Source organism: Temnothorax curvispinosus, unplaced genomic scaffold (assembly GCF_003070985.1).
Source record: "Temnothorax curvispinosus isolate PA1 unplaced genomic scaffold, ASM307098v1 QBEX01013010.1, whole genome shotgun sequence".
Lineage (NCBI taxonomy): Eukaryota > Metazoa > Arthropoda > Insecta > Hymenoptera > Formicidae > Temnothorax > Temnothorax curvispinosus.
The window spans coordinates 403-16930 of record NW_020222790.1 but is presented as its reverse complement, the minus strand read 5'-3'; the positions used below and the strand labels follow the sequence as shown (position 1 = coordinate 16930).

The 16528-nt window shown below is 35.0% G+C and overlaps 4 protein-coding genes across 5 annotated transcripts; 2 read left to right on the top strand and 2 right to left on the bottom strand.

Annotated features, from left to right (window-relative positions):
• Positions 1 to 3632: 3632 nt before the first annotated feature.
• On the bottom strand, positions 3633 to 4076 carry LOC112463070. The gene is made up of 2 exons (XM_025029243.1): positions 3991 to 4076; positions 3633 to 3917 (listed from the first exon to the last, which is right to left on the bottom strand). Exons 1-2 carry the CDS (start codon positions 4074 to 4076, stop codon positions 3647 to 3649), a joined length of 357 nt encoding a protein of 118 aa, XP_024885011.1. The 3' UTR covers positions 3633 to 3646.
• Positions 4077 to 5873: 1797 nt separating this feature from the next.
• Positions 5874 to 9064, top strand: LOC112463067 (mannose-6-phosphate isomerase). Its single transcript, XM_025029238.1, has 6 exons — positions 5874 to 6246; positions 6908 to 7238; positions 7303 to 7618; positions 7773 to 7940; positions 8016 to 8218; positions 8287 to 9064. Exons 2-6 carry the CDS (start codon positions 6921 to 6923, stop codon positions 8488 to 8490), a joined length of 1209 nt encoding a protein of 402 aa, XP_024885006.1. The 5' UTR covers positions 5874 to 6246; positions 6908 to 6920; the 3' UTR covers positions 8491 to 9064.
• On the bottom strand, positions 9028 to 10596 carry LOC112463068 (general transcription factor IIF subunit 2). Its single transcript, XM_025029240.1, has 6 exons — positions 10375 to 10596; positions 9923 to 10074; positions 9771 to 9860; positions 9562 to 9686; positions 9346 to 9489; positions 9028 to 9249 (listed from the first exon to the last, which is right to left on the bottom strand). Exons 1-6 carry the CDS (start codon positions 10521 to 10523, stop codon positions 9091 to 9093), a joined length of 819 nt encoding a protein of 272 aa, XP_024885008.1. The 5' UTR covers positions 10524 to 10596; the 3' UTR covers positions 9028 to 9090.
• A 1655-nt stretch (positions 10597 to 12251) lies between these two features.
• On the top strand, positions 12252 to 16170 carry LOC112463069 (RNA exonuclease 5). Of its 2 annotated transcripts, XM_025029241.1 has the most exons (9): positions 12252 to 12425; positions 12967 to 13130; positions 13221 to 13390; positions 14152 to 14398; positions 14490 to 14688; positions 14893 to 15124; positions 15203 to 15347; positions 15411 to 15661; positions 15738 to 16170. In XM_025029241.1, the coding sequence occupies exons 2-9, from the start codon at positions 13005 to 13007 to the stop codon at positions 16153 to 16155; spliced, it is 1788 nt and encodes a 595-aa protein (XP_024885009.1). In that variant the 5' UTR covers positions 12252 to 12425; positions 12967 to 13004; the 3' UTR covers positions 16156 to 16170. The 2 variants fall into 2 exon arrangements, with proteins under 2 accessions (XP_024885009.1, XP_024885010.1); XM_025029242.1 differs by lacking the exon at positions 12252 to 12425 and having other exon boundaries at positions 13041 to 13130; positions 13225 to 13390.
• The last annotated feature ends 358 nt before the right edge of the window (positions 16171 to 16528 follow it).

Below are 16528 nucleotides of genomic sequence, written 5' to 3'. Positions count from 1 at the left end.
CTGTTTTTCGTACACTTTGAAGTACAGGAACGTCTTTAATTTTTAAAGATTTAATATATAAAACAAACCTCTCAATGTTATCTTTTAGAATACGTATTTTATCTTTCGTTATTGCTCGTTTGGTTTCTGTTTTATTATTTAAATTTTTAGAATTTAATATGTCAAATACGTCGTTAAATGTCTTGCAAAATGTCGTGGTTGCTGAAGCTCCGGCAAAATGAGGTAATTTTAAGTCATATTCTCCAAACCCAAGTGCAGCAGTTACCGAATTACTGAAAACTTGTGCTGCTAAATGTACTTTCATTTTTTCGTTGTAAAAGTATACATGTCTACTTCTAACTTTAATCGCAAGGTGTAATTTTTCCGCGTCTTGTAACGAAATTAATTGCCGTATAAATTTCCAACTAATTATATGATTTTCGTTATCACTTAAGTCTTCCTTACCAAGTGCATTTCTAACAAGTTTTATCATGTGACACGCGTCATAAAAAATATATATACGTTTAGACTCATCAGCGGGATGGACAAAATATGGTACAATCTGTTCAATTTCAGTTTGTTTCAAACGTGCGCCCAATTCTTCACACATAGATATATTGGAAGATACTCCATCAAACGTAATACTGACAATATCTAGATCGTTTTCATGAAGTGCACATAAAATAGTCTTTAATAACTTTGCTTTTTCACGGCCATTTAATTTATCAGTGAAGTAATACGCAATTGGAAGTTTAAAATTCTGGTTTATTGCAACTAACATAAAGACAAAAATTTCACTAGCAAGCGGCACTTTATCTTTAGCAATGGCACCGATGTCAACAAAACCATGTGATTTTTGTTTATCCCAATCAACACTTTTTCTAATACTCATTTCATCGAAAGTTAAATTGAACACTATTTTCTTATTTTTTTCGCGAGCATTTCGAACTACATTGCGTACGGTTTTTAATGCTTGGTCAGATATACCGGAGTCGCTACTAATATTTTGCATCCATGTTCGAATAGTAGTTGGATGTGGAAGACATTTTAAAAACGTTTTTCTTAGGAATGAGTATGCCGCAGGGGAGTGAAAATGGAGCGTACAAGCAAAACGTCTCAAAGCGTGTGGAAAAACTTTTGGCTTTCGCTCATTTAAAAGTCTTGTTAGTAATTCTTCTACAGGACCAGGCACTACATCCTATAAGACATTACGATATTATCTCATTTACCACCCGTAACGTGATAAATTACATCATTTATACTTTACCGAAGTATTCGGGTTCTCTATACGTTTATATACAATTTCGAAATAAAATAAGAAGAAACTTGTTATTTTAACTTCTTACATTTACCTAATTACTTTTACATTTACATGATTACTTACTTTTCTTTACTTTCTTACTTTCTTAATTGTTATATTAACTTTTAAGATTTTGTTTGAAGTTGAAAAGGAAAGAGAGAGAGAAAGAGAGGTTGTGTTGTTGTTTTTTTGCGGCTATTAGTGGCAGTTGTAATGCGATAGGTCAAGCCGCGCATTCTACGTAGGCCGGTGAAAAGGCGCGCAAGCAGCGCCGACTACGTTGCGTCCCAGGCGGCGAGGCGCAAGTTTACCGCGCATGCTTGAGCATGTTGGGAGGGGCGCGCAGCCCGGGCGAGCGAGCATTCGTCTTCCGGACATCGTGCGTTACACACCCGTTGTAATCAGTTCGAGTAAAATACGTAGTTGCGTCATCTTTTCGCTGTTAACTTGTAATCGAGTTGTGAGGTAGCCGAGATCTGCCTCTCAGTGTGCAGCAGCCAATATACCGGTGGATCGTGTACGCAGCATAAGAAGGACAACAACTATCGTCGCAGAAAGGAAGCCATTGCGATACGTCCTAGCGAGCCTGACCGGCACGTGGAAAGCTCAAAGAGAGCAGCCATTTTCTGGAACGTTCGAGAAACCGTCTCTTGGTTTGATCATTGCTATTTTCAACCATTACCGTAATATCAAAGCCTCAATTATAAGGTACCGCCTTTAATCTGTACGAGATAGACAGTTAGAATCCCGTCTAACGTATTACAAGGAATCTCCGATTCTTTAACGTCAGACCCCGTCTAACGTATTGCAAAGAGTCCCCGATTCTTTAACATTAGACCCCGTCTAATGCTGTACAAGAAATCCCCGATTAGTTAATCTATTAATCTTACATCTCGAGTTAAATCGACCGTTTTCTTCATAATAAAAAACTGTAATTCTTTCTTTCGTGCGATTAATTCTTTATAATCAATTCTATAATATCTTTTGTAGTTAATTACGTTAACTTGCGTACATTCGTTTCATTCACAACTAAATTAGAATGTTTTACTTGCGGAATACATATAAATCGTTTTCACGCGTCGTGACAACATTATCAAATAATCGTTTGCTTGCATTGCTAGAAAATCTCTTACTCAATTACTTTATATTCTCTTAGTGATTATTTTGCAAATTATTAATTATCTAATATTACGTTTATGCTGTGGTGAATTAATGTGTCAATCAAAAATTGAAGGCCTATTCTAAGTTTTAATTCAGTAAACTCAGTGAGAAATTTATTGCTTGTGTCTTTGTTGTTGCTTATGTTGTATGTATAGCTTGTGTTGTAGTAATCGCTCATGATGTAATCTGTTTCCTTGCCGTAATTTAGACACGAGTTAGGTAATACTCAGTCAATATTCGAATTACAAATAATATTCTTTACTAGACAGATGATAGTTATTCATGATTTCAACTAAAAGATTGATGCATTATTTCCCCGATTATACAAATTATAACTGAATTAATATTTTTGTTTTGAATTGATTTGTGTTTCAAACGATCCTTTCTTTAGAAAAGAACAACTAATTTTGAGCTTGACTACGTCAAGATAAATTATATGAGAACATACTATTACAATTCTTTTTATAACAAATCTTGTTATATGATAAAGAAATACCTCAGTAAAAATTCAAAGTATATTCTGCCATATCTTTAAGGAAAGGACTGTTCTATACTAATAATTTTCTTTTGTCTTATACTTTGTACAGCTTATTTTCTTGTAAGATACCAAATTATTTTCTTTTGTATTGTAATTTTGTTCACGAATACTGGGAAGGTTTTTGGGCAGTTTCCCTTCCCCTAGGCAACAAATGTTGGTATTCTTTGTATAGTTCTGCCCGATATCAATTTTCTTAATTACATAAATCACTAAACACAATCTCTCTCTCAATAAACGGATTTTTTTTATTTGTTCCTTCCTCAACAAATTCTCGAGTTCAGGTTCAGGTTTGTGCGTGAGCTTGTGCAAACAGATTCACATAATTATTTTTACATTTACATAATTACATACTATTCTTTACCTATTTTCTTTATATTATATCTACATTTATTCTCATTATTGTCCTAAATACAATTTTAATCTCAGCACTGTTGTCCTAAATACAATTTTAATCTCAGCAGTGCTTATATTAACAAATACTTAAGTATAATACTTGCTGGTTGGCAATCTATTAAATAACTTCTGTACAAATATCAATATGGACTGCACATTTTTATGTTATAGTTTTATATTCGTAACAATTACTGTTAACTGAAATATAATTTACAAGTATTTTAAGTTATTCATTAATTACGAAATACATAAAAATCTGCAGTTTCAAAGCATTATTAATTACTAACCTTCAGGGCATTTGCAACATCTTCTGTTACCAAATTTTTAGCTTTCAACATTTGTGTCATAGATTGCAGCGATATTAATTTTTTTTCTAATTTTGACTTTCGTGCAACAGACACTTTGTTTAAATATCTATTATATCGTAGATATTTTGTAAATGTTATCCAAGCATAACTAGTGAATTCTGTTTTTTTTAAACATTCTACATTATGTTTACCAGTTTTGACGAAAACCTTTTCAACTTCGTCAATATTACATCGTTTTCTGAAACAAAAGTTTATTTATAATATTTGCAAATTGGAACAAATTAGAATGTTTATTTTTGTGTTTGTCTTACCTTTTCCCACTGCTATTTCTTTTTGAAAGTATTGCCCCATTACTAGTATTATTGTTACCATTACTAGTATCATGTTCGATACCCATTATTGAGTCTTGACTGTCTTGTGTGTTTGTTATATTGCTTGAGTTTTCTTTGTTTTGACGAGATCTATATGAAACAAAAAACATTTCTTTATATCTGATACTTTATGTATAAAATATATGTATATCTATATATACAATTTTTATGTAATAACCTTTTATTATAGTAACAATAAATAATATAACCTTAATAAAAGTATAATTTATATAAAAAAAAAAAAAAAAATGTAATCTTATTTTATTGAAAAGTCTATTGTTACTTTTGCATAAAAATAGATGGAATTGCAGTTTTGTATAATCTTTTACATGGTACAAATGTGCCACAGTAATAACAATCTTTATGTGCAAAATGATCACTGCAAATTCTTGCATTTTTGTAAGCACTGATAGTGTACCCAATGCTAGCAAACCATTTTTCTCGCCTTTCTGCATCTTTCGGAAAACTAAACATAATACTATACATTATTTTAAATTAAAAGCTGAAGAATATTTTTATACCGAATAATATATTTATTCCGCCAGTGATTATTAACAGAAATAATTACTTTAAACCGACTTTACAATATTTAACATCGATTGATCTTTCCGATATGAACATCCGATATGAAAAACTGCGAGCCAACTTGGTTTGTCGGACACAGTACTTTTTAATCAATCGTCGAGATGTTAATTCCGAGACGTATAATATTTTTATATAAAAAAATACACATGTGATAAAATCTAACCACTTCCAGATTTACACATTACCTGTGAAATTGTCGTGGAAACGAAGGATCGAATTCTTTCCAACATATATAGCAATTCACCATTTTTTGCAATTTTAGCCACACTTTGGCAATTTCAGCCAAGCTCCTCCGAACTGCGTTTGCGTTTCTGCCCGCGTGCCTGTGTGTGTGGGTGCGCGCGCGCGTCCCCGACGCCGTACGTGCGTCGCGCGTTCTCTGGGTCCTGCGGGTTCCGTGGGTCCTGTGCCGTAACCGTGCCGCGCGTACGGGATGTAGGGATGGGCGAGCGGGCGGTCGGACGCACCACCACGGCCACCACGCACGGCACGCACCACGTCGCGTGTCACTCCCTCGGCCTCGGTCGTCGTCGTCGTTTTCTCTCGCTCACGCTCTTGCTCTTGCTCTCGCTCGCGCGCGCGCGCGTTCTCGTCGTCGTCGGGTCTCCTCCCTCGTGCAACTGGTCAACGGGCTCGGGACACCTGTCGCGATTTCGCGCACCATGATATCCGGCCTCCGTGTCGGTCCCGGTCGGCGAGTCGGTCGACGGACGAGCGATCGGTCGATCGTAACCTGCCAAAAGTACCAAACTCCGCACGTTCACGCACGTTGTGCGCGTTCCAGCATTTCACTTTGCACAACGCGGTTTCCGCTTATACGCACTTATACGGCCATAACTAATTTCAGCACTTCTAGCCGTTCTGTTTCAGTCGTTTCATTCCTTGTTCCTTGTTCCACCTCGCTCCTCAATGCCTCCCTTCCATCACGCTTATTTTGCGTACGCATGCGCGAAACGAGAGAGAACGAACAGCCACACAACAGAGTGTCTCTCTTTCTACGTCGCCTATATCCCCACTCCTCAAATTTGAGCATATGCTCGGTCTAGATATAATGGCCTAGTTTACACCGATCTCTTGATACGCGTATCATATAGTATATTTGAACTGATCAGCCAATAATCAGACTTATTTACTAGTTATTTACTATTTAATACGCGTATCAAGTGATCGGTGTAAACTAGGCCAATATGTCTATGGTGTAAACTAGGCCTATTAATCTGTGCCTCCGTCACGCTGGTACTATTTTAAGTGCAGAAAGTGTGACATGGTGTAGCTAGCTCAAAAAGAATTTTAGTAGCAGTAGCACCGAAACGCCGATTAATTACAACCTCCAAATTGTCCGAATGGTCCGCGGGTCCGAAAGTCCGAATTGGTCCGAATCTTCGGTTATAAACAGTCGTTTCTCCCGTGTTTATATACGAATCGATTACATTATAAGAACGAAGTGTGCGATGTAACAACGATGTTATTCGACGAGAGTAATTGCCGAGTGTTTTTAAAGAGAGGGAAATACATAAGTATGTATGTACGGTATGTACATACATATATATACAGTATCGGGATGATAAGAAAGATCTCGTAATAAGGTGACCCTCGAGTCAAATAACGCAGGTACGACAGCAGGCATTTGAGATATTACGTTAATTTGCCCGTTTTTTTTTTTTTAAAGCGTTACATTATAAATATATATGCGTTATACTAACAAGAGCGCAAATTTCAATGATTGTATATTTATCAGTAAATGTATATAATTGAGGCGATAGATGGATCAATAATCTGGCTCTCTGGAGTTCTTTAGTTTTCTTTGCGTTGAGAAATTTATTTTCCGAATAATTACGAAAGTTACATGAGCATATAAAAAATTTTTGAGAAAGCATAGAATTATTCGAGATTCAAGGTTTCACGCACGAAGTCGGTATGCACAAGCAAAGAGGATATCGAAGTAAAAGTATGATAAAGCATTTTGTTTTAAATAAATAGAAACAAACAAATCGTATTATTAAAATGCATTATCAAAATAAAAACATACGATTGTATTATATAGTCATCTATTATCAAAAAGATTACTTTTAATGCAGGATCAGTTTTTTTATTTGTGCTCATTAAGAACTTTTGATTAACTTTGGCGAATAGTATATTTTCCTGAATGCTCTTCTCTATACATTTTTTTATTAAAGAAATGTCAAAAGCAAGAAAAATAATTTTTAGTTATTTATATTGCATAAAAATGTTTATACCTATATGTATTGAAAATGTTTGTTTCTTGTTGTAGATGTATCTTGAAGATGGAACTCAAATGTACAATTCAAATGTACGATTGGGGAAAACGTGGTATGAACAGTATTGTCGCGTCTTTGATAAAATCAGCCAATGCCGATTTCATAGTGGATGAGCAGAAGACTTATGCAGAATTATGGATGGGCACTCACAAGAATGGTCCATCGTATCTTAAGGATACAGATGTCCCTCTGCAGAAATACATCCAAGAGAATATCGAGACGTTAGGTGGCAACGGAGTACAAATGTTTGGTTCCAACTTGTCTTTCCTCTTTAAAGTCTTGTCTATAAGTAAAGCTTTGTCCATTCAAGTACATCCGGATAAGGTAACATCTTTTTTCCATTAAGCATAAAAGTGTGGTGCGTTACAATCAATCTGTGGTCTTTCAGAAAAAGGCGAAGGAGCTGCACGAGTTATATCCAGATATTTACAAAGATCCGAATCATAAACCGGAACTAGCGATAGCTCTGTGTCCTTTTGAAGCACTATGCGGATTCCGTCCACTTGATGAAATAAAAGATTATCTGAATAACATATCGGAGTTATTTGCCGTCGTAGGGGAAACCAATGTTCATCGCTTATCTCAAGCAGCTGATTCTACAATCAGCGACGCTTTGCAACAGTGTTTTTACAGTCTTATGACTTGTGATTCCAATAAAGTAACACAGCAATTGAGAAGCTTGATAGACAGATTACACAATACAGGTAATAACTTTCTTAACGATTGTACCATAATTTATTGATTGTACCGTAATTTAATGATTATACCATACTTTATTGTATACTTGTGTATCTTTACGTTCTTCTTCGTCGGAAGAATCCTTTGTTAGAAAATATAATCATGTTTAGTCGCTCTCAGATGATTCTTATAGGCAGTGGATAAAAGCCAATCTGTTAGAACGTTTGCATGGGGATTACCCTGGAGATGTAGGCTGTTTTGCAATATATCTATTTAATTATGTAACGCTGCAGCCAGGTGAAGCCATATACATTGGACCAAACGTACCTCACGCGTATCTCTCTGGCGGTAAATTATTTTTGGATTTGGATTTTAATATGTTTACTCAAATATAATAAATTGAGTTTTCAATCCAATTTTCAGATTGTATAGAGTGTATGGCATGTTCAGATAATGTAATAAGAGCTGGACTTACACCAAAACTGAAAGATGTAGAAACTTTAATCCAAGTATTGTCATTTGAATGCAAATCGTCTTCTGTGAAAAAGATTCAACCATTCCGAGAAGATACATTCACCCAAGTTTTTCGTCCGCCAGTTTCAGAATTTGCAGTTGCTAAAATCACTGTGAGTTTTGATACGTTATTATTCAGTGAAATAATCGCGATTGTATTTTTATCTTAAATATCTTGCAGTTACCGCCTGGACGACCATCTTACAGTTTAAAACCGAGAAACTCGCCTAGCATTCTGTTAATAGTTGGTGGTAAAGCAAAAATATCTTCTAAGATTTTTTCCCGTGGGTCCGTTTTGTTTATTCCTGCCAATGATGAAGTGGAGATGAAAGTTTTATGTGGTTGCCATCCTATGCTGATGTTTCAAGCATTTTCAAATGTTTGAGAATGTGGATTAAATCAAACGTTGATAATATGCTTGTGAAGTGCCAAATATGGTTAACATTTTAAAGCAGTTTATACATGAAATTTTCTGTACGCATAATGATGTTAAATTTTCTAATTACTTGCTAATGTACATGATTTTCTCGAGAGTACATGAAAAACGTTATCTTGAGAAGCACAGTTATGAACTGTACATTATCTAGAAACTTATTTATACAATAACTATATTATATAAAACATGTGGCAGAGTATCGGCATAAATCATGCCGCAGAGTGATGTGCGCCAATGATCCGGGTTCTAATCCAACCAAAAATTCGTCAATTGCGACGATCGTCACCTCTCGGATGGTGATGGCAATCCACTGAAAGTATCTTGTCACGAGAACCTCTCTGTATTTAGAGAGAAAACCCTCAAGGTTGGGGATTGGACGGTAGGCTGACAACCTACTTTCAGAAAACAAATCATGTCTCAAAACCTTAAAAGATTTGAGGAGGCCCGGGACCTACTTGGACTGTAGCATTGATTGATCGATTGATATTATATAAAACATTATTCGATGAAGTTTATTAATAAACATATAAATATATTTATATATATAAATCAGTCATCCTCTGATTCGTTGCCTTTCTTTGAGGTACTCTCCGCGGGCTTTTCTTCTACTTTGTAATGTCGATACTCCGGTTTCAATTCCCACATATTTCTATGGGGATTTTTTAAGTTATAATTACAAACTTCATTGAGGATTTCCTTTAGATAAACCTGAAATTTACGTCATATTTAATGTTAAAATTGTAATTTATAAAATAAACTATGCATTCTGAATTATTTGTATGAACAGATGGAAAATATATTTACAATAGGTTGCTTCGTGATCTTTACAAGGTCCCTTATATTATAATATTGATGGTTCTCGAATGCTGCAAAAAGCATATCCAGCACAGCGTCCTTGTCATCTCTCATTTTTTTCCCTTCTGCTTTCTTCTTTTCAGCATACTCGATCTGTAAAATGTTCCTGTGTGTCAAAGATTGGTTTCACAATGTTAAAAAAAAGTTAATAAAAATAATGCTTACATTATGTTTGTGATCGGATACAGGCTTGAAGTTTTGTACAACTCTATCTAACTGCTGGACTTGCCTCTGTGGCACAGAAGCTCTCTTGATACTTTCTAATTTCAATTTCATGTAACAATTATCAGCTGAAACAATTTTATTTTATAATGCAACTTGTTTCTAAGAAGATAAAAGTATATATCTACATTTATATGTGCAAGATAGTATACCATATGGTCTGCATTCTAATTTCTGTACAATCCTTCCTTCCATAAAGAGTTTCTCTGTTTCTGGAACAATTGCGTCTAAACTTGCGGAGGCTGCAAAATTAACGATAAGTATTGTAAAAAATATCTTAACTGGGAAATTCCATCAGACTTACGGGCAACATGAGAAAATACTCCTAGCATCTGTCTGGTGACTGTTGTAACATCTAACCTATGTTGTTTTGGTATTTCTCCTTCTCCGGATTCTTTCAAGGCTAAGACAGCTTCCGATAATTTGAGAGATACTTCAGCTTTCTGTCCAGGATTTCTAGAGAAGGTAGATAAAGATGAGAATTAAATTAATAGATAAACAGATTAAAGTATCCATTTCTATAAGTGGAAAATTATAGCAGATACATGTACTACAAAAAAATGTAAACAATAGAGAGGATATAAACCAGGTATTAAGATTCAACGTTTGCATGGCTGTTTTCATATTTAGCAGCACAATGCAACAAACAAGATGAATAAATTTTACAACAAAAGCGAAGATCATGCTCATATATTAAAGATAAGATGCTTTCATTTTGGGAGAAACAATTCTAGTTTTAATCAGAGATAAACTCACTTGGTGATCTTCAATTTGCCGACTTCTATATTGCCAGGTGCCTTTTCCCACTTGTTAGCTATGTATTTAGGCACTTTGACCAGCCACACACCGCGGCCAGCGTTGCTCAAATCCAATTCTCTTTCCGTGTGTGTGACACTCGTAGACATTATTATTTCTTCAATATCTCGGTAAGAAAAACAAAACTATCCACTTTCTCTTTTCTCAGTAATGGCAGAGAGAAACCTGAGAGAGGCCATCCCGGCATTTTTCGTCAATTTTTATATGTCGCATTTTCCGACGCGCCGCCTGAGAAAGTGCAACTCAACTACGTCGTTTCGCTCGGCAACCGCACATGGTTATTGGTTTTTGCGTCCGTGCTAATGGTTCGTGTCCGAACTAGCCAGTTAGAGGGGATATGCTGCGGCCGCGGCGCACAGTGGAGCCGTTTGCGCGAATCGCGGAAAAAATTATGTTACTTGTGAAATATGCAATGAATGATCATAGAACCTTTCAATGTTGACTTATAAAAATTGCAAAAATGTATATTTATTAAAAATTAATGATAGGAACAAGTATTTGATTGAAATTAAATAATTCAATTTACATTTAATTTACGTATAAGAGCAAAGTAATTCTTGCGTCTCATCGCTTAAGTCTAAATTTTTTTGATGTGGTTTACTTCTTAAACTAGTTATTAACGGATCGGATGACACGAGCATCATATGCATAACATCTTCATTTGTAAACAGACGGCTACATTTTCTACTATGATTAAGTCGATATCGTTTATAGTCCTTATTTCTTGCCTCTTGAGCTTCTTCCGATAATGTACGTCCCAACAGGTAACGCTGCATTTTCCGAGGCATTTTCTATAATTTTTTTACCGTACGAAGAAGAATTTTATGAACGACAATTGGCATTAAGTACCAAGAATATTTTTCAATAAATATTTCCGCTGCCTTGTACGCATAAGAGCCGAATTTTTCTGAATTTATTTCTTCACCACAATTAATCGTTTGTAATATTGTGGAAAATCTTCTGATCAATTCCTCGTCAACTCCAGTTATTTCTGCTGTGATTTTTGGATCAGCAAAAAATCGTCGAGAAGTATTTTCGTTATTAGATGATCCGGAACCTTGTTTAACGATGTCTATCCTCAGTTCAAGTTTATTATAAAAAGCGTCTTGTATTCTTTTTTTTGTTTCTTCTTTTTGAACGCGTGTTTCTGGCGTTGTTGACCACTTCTTGAAAGACAAATTGTAGGCAATATGTAATATACATTCCATGAATTTGATTCGTGCGTGCAAGGCGGGTGACATTCCTAATTTGAGTGCTTTTTTTCTTTGTTAGACCTTTTATTAATTTCTGTTAAGTTGTTCATTTGAGATGGTTTGGAACCGCAAATGAAGCACGAAGATGATGAAGGCGTGTGGATTACAGCTTGAGCTATACCTTACCGTCTATCATCGTAAATATCATTTGATGATTTATTTTGAATGTGGTTCCGAACTTTTCTATTTCTGTTTCTCGTAATTGAGCAATTTCGTCATCCATACGTTGCTTTTCACTTTTTATTTTTTCAGCAGTTTCTTTTGTGTATTCAAATTGTATTGCTCTGCAATATCTCGTTGAAGAAGGTCGATCATTATTCCAAATAATAATATTTTTATCGTAAAATGAAGTAAAACGTAAGGGCATCATCTGTGACTAGTTAGTGCCAATTGTTATAAAAGACTTTTGCAGCAACAATGCACAGCTCTAGGCGTCTCTCGAAGCGGGATGGCCGTTCTCAGGTTTCTCTGGTACTGCACATCGCCATTTTTTGGGGCGCGACTAATCAGAGGATTTTTGTATGCGTGCTACTCGTGGTAGTGCAAAAAGTGTAACACAGTGCAGTGCAGCTGCGGAGAGCAGTTTTTTTCTGTCACAGCGTGCGTTTTTTAACCTAAAAATCATGCGTTTTGTGCTATTTACATATGCTTCTCATGTAATGTATTTATGGCGTACTATTGTTATTAATGTATTAATAAATCAAAATAATAAAGAGTAATGCTGAATCTCTTAAACAGGTAAAATTAGTCTATTAAAGTGTTTTTGGAAATATATGAAATGCGTTGGGATATGTGCAATGTAAAACTGAATTTTTATGTCGAAATATTGCAAATGGATATATTTAATAATAAATAGTAATTCACTGACAATGTAAAGAATGATGAAGTTGCAGTCTCACATAATCTGTCATAATTTACATATTTCAATACCTTTCCTATGAATTAACTTTGCTCGAGACAAAACTGGTAAAACTATCTATTTTGGTTTTCCAATTCAAAGTTTATTCAAAGTTTAAATGTACGTTAATTAATTCGATATATTAATATCAAATTAAACAATAAATAATATAAACAGTATAACAATATAAATAATGGAAATATTATGTCAATAAAGAATGATTTGAAACTTAAATATTAATTCGTTAAACATAGGGCTTGAAAATTATGTATGTTAAGTACTAATGTTTGAAAATGTTGATATATATTTGTGATATGCAGATATATCTTTAGACAAATTTAACAATGAAATTTATATTATGTATATGTTTATTTGCTGTAGTTTATAAATCGTCTACTACTCATATAAAGTGATAAATTATGAAGGAGCCTACAACAAAACAATTACAGCGATTGGAAAAGAAGAAGGCAAAGATGGCAGCATTTTTGGAAATTGCAAGACTCAATGATAAAGATAAGGAAACAAAAATGGAAGCTTTGAAACAGGTTTATATTTAGAGAATAACTTGAATGTGAATATTTGAAGAATAACTTGAAACAATGCTCTCGTAATTACCTTTACAAAATCATTTTTAGATAGTTGCCACTGATGGATCTAGCAATCTAAACGATAGTAACATGGCAGGAGACAATTCTACTCGTAAGCGATCTTGTGAGAAAAATTCAGATGTTACATGTTCGGAAATTTGTAAAGAGGAAAATGTCCCTGATAAGTCAGAATTACAGGATAATAATAAAAAACCCAGGTAACTGTCAATTTATCTTCTACTTTTCTCTTAAGATAGCCCGGCCCCCATACGAGTGCGATATGGCCACATTTGTCGATTTATAAATAGGGTTAGTGTATGAAATACACCAGACATAATATTGTTATACATATACGGGGTGTATCAGATCACCTGTTCCACCCGATTTTTTAGTAAGCGCGAGGTGAGAAAAAATTGGGAAGAAATGTTGAGAGAGCCCTATATCTTATCCGAAGAATCGAATGATATTTTCATAGAAGAAAGAAGGGACCAATACAAGCATTTTAAGTATAGGAATCATATGGGTCGACGATGCTTCGTTACGGTGTGCTATATGCGTTTAAAATTTCACTGCAGTGCGAAAAAACATTGGTATGTAACTTCAGGAGTCGATAGAGGACACAAATACAAGCATTTTGAACATATAAACCATGGGTCCTTGGTCCTTAGATTGGGCGCTACACGCGTTTAAAGTTTCACTGCTGCGGCCTCACCTGTGAGCAACCCATGATCGCTATGTTCAAAATGCTTGTATTTGTGTCCTCTATCGCCCCCCTGAAGTTACGTACCAAAGTTTTTCCGCACCGTAGTGAAACTTTAAACGCGTGTATCACCGTAACGAAGCGTCGTCAACCCATGGTTCCTATACTTAAAATTTTTGTATTGGTTCCTTCTTTTATCACACAAATTTATGGCATTTAGTTTTTCGTCACCCTGTATATATATCGTACTATATATACATATAACCCATATATGTATAGATTAAGTGATAGCAAGCAATATGCGAATTTGAAGGAAGAACTTAGAAAACGTAAAAAGAGGCTTCAAGCAATTCCAAGACTCACTCTCAAAGCAGTCGGCGAGAATGCTACTCTGAATATTCGAAATATGGAAAAGAGGATACCGATATTTCTTAGCGACATACAGCATCTTCTGTTATATTCACTGCTCGGGCATCATTCGCCCTACTTACCAGCGAGATGGTGTCAACTTGAGAAGTATAACAAAGTAATATTTGACTAATGTAGCATTAAACAGTACTTTATTCTAAAAATAGATTTAAATTATGATATTCAAAGAAAACTAAATTTTTTCAAAGATAAGCCACACCGTCGTCTTCGTGCTTGAAGGTTTGTCTTCATATCATTACGTGGCTTATGAGAGCATGTTCCCACATATAGTAAGTAACTTAAAGCACCGTTTAGAGGTGATAACGCCTACTGTTTATGGAGCGTCCATAACCGAAGAGCTCGCAGCTGTTCCTTTAACAGGAACTCAAAGCGATAAACTAATTAAACGTATGTTATATAAAAGTAAAATATATTTGATATATTTTCCATTAAAATAAATACTTTTAAGTACAAAATAAAATATTCTAGTTGAACATTAGAATATATATTAAAAAAATACAGCAAAGAAGATTCTATAATATATTAATTTCTAATATCAATAAAAATTTTTATATATTGTGATGGCAATGGAAGACAATTGTTCGTTTTTAGAATATGGCTCCTTAGAAACTGCTTTACAAACAAATGGAAATGTCATAAAATTGCTAAGAAGTGTATTTCCAATGCATTCGATAAATAGCGATGAAAAATTTCCTACAAAAAACAGCTCCAACAGAACTTTACCACCGACAGATAAATTTTGTAGAACAAAACTGCTTTTGTCATTATGGCAGATGGTAGAGGAAAACTATCCCGTGCCTCTAAAAGGAACATTAGCAGAAAGGCAAGATTTTGCCGTTACATAGACATTAATTATGTTATTGTAATAAAATCATAATTAATCGAGTTAATATAATTCTAGATACGGCTCGTATATATTAACAAAAGATGTTTATAAAGAAGCCACATCGACATCGCCAATGTTCGGTTTGGATTGCGAAATGTGCCTAACAACAAGTGGTAATCTGGAACTTACTAGAATAAGTATTGTGGATGAGAGCATGAATGTGAGTACAGTTACATACTTGTGCGTTAGGTGACAGTATGCAAATAAAACGTTTCAATTACAGGTTATTTATGACAGTCTGGTGAAACCAGAGAATACGATAACGAATTATCTGACTCGGTACAGCGGTATTACTGAGGATATGCTAAATGATGTCACGGTTACATTGCACGACGTTCAGCAGACACTGAGGTCGTTACTTCCTCCGGACGCAATTCTTGTAGGACAAAGCTTGAATTCCGATTTGCATACGTTAAAAATGATGCATCCTTACATCATCGATACCTCCGTAATATTCAATCTTACTGGGGACAGGTACTGTAAAATATCATAAATATCAATGTTAGTGAATATAAATGCATTTCAATTAATGTTCTGTTATCTGATACAGATATAGGAAAACAAAATTGCAGATTTTGGCACGTGAATTCCTCGAGGAAAGCATTCAAGACAGTAAAGCTGGGCATTGCTCGACAGAGGACTCAAAGGCTTCCATGAAATTGGTGAAGTTAAAATTATCGAACAGCGTGGATTACGGGGACGCCGTGTTGCTCGGTGATCGCAGCATGAAAGTCTTGAAAATGGAAACGGACAACGAGAAAACGAAGCGAGCATTGCAAAAGACAGAAATAAAGAAATATGCCACATCGATATTTAGTCATATAACGAAAAATAAAGGCACAACTGCCGCCATTGTGGGTAACGATGAAGTGATGTCCGAATATTCCAAGTATTTAACGAACTCGTCTCTCAATGTCATGGACGACGAAAGTTTTGCGAAGGATGATCAAGTTAGTACGCAATTATAGACAATATTAAACGTTTCGATGATTTAAATGAAAATTTATCTATTGACCTTTAAACTGCCGGCATTTTTTCATTAAAATAGTGTCCTTTTTTCCAAAAAATTTATCTATATAAATAACATACACATTTTGCGCAGAATTTCCAGATTTGTTCAGAGCCATAAAAGTGGCTTTCTCAGCAGAGAACGGACGGTCAAATATAAAAAATTTTTTATTTTTTCAAAAATAGTGTATTTGGGAGCTTTCTGCTGATTCCAATATTTTGAGCATAAATTTATAATTTAGAGCCTAAGAGCAGTATTGACTACATGAATGAGCCACATACACACATGCACAGTCACCGGCAATGAATCGTTCCGTGAGAGTGGGAGCGTTG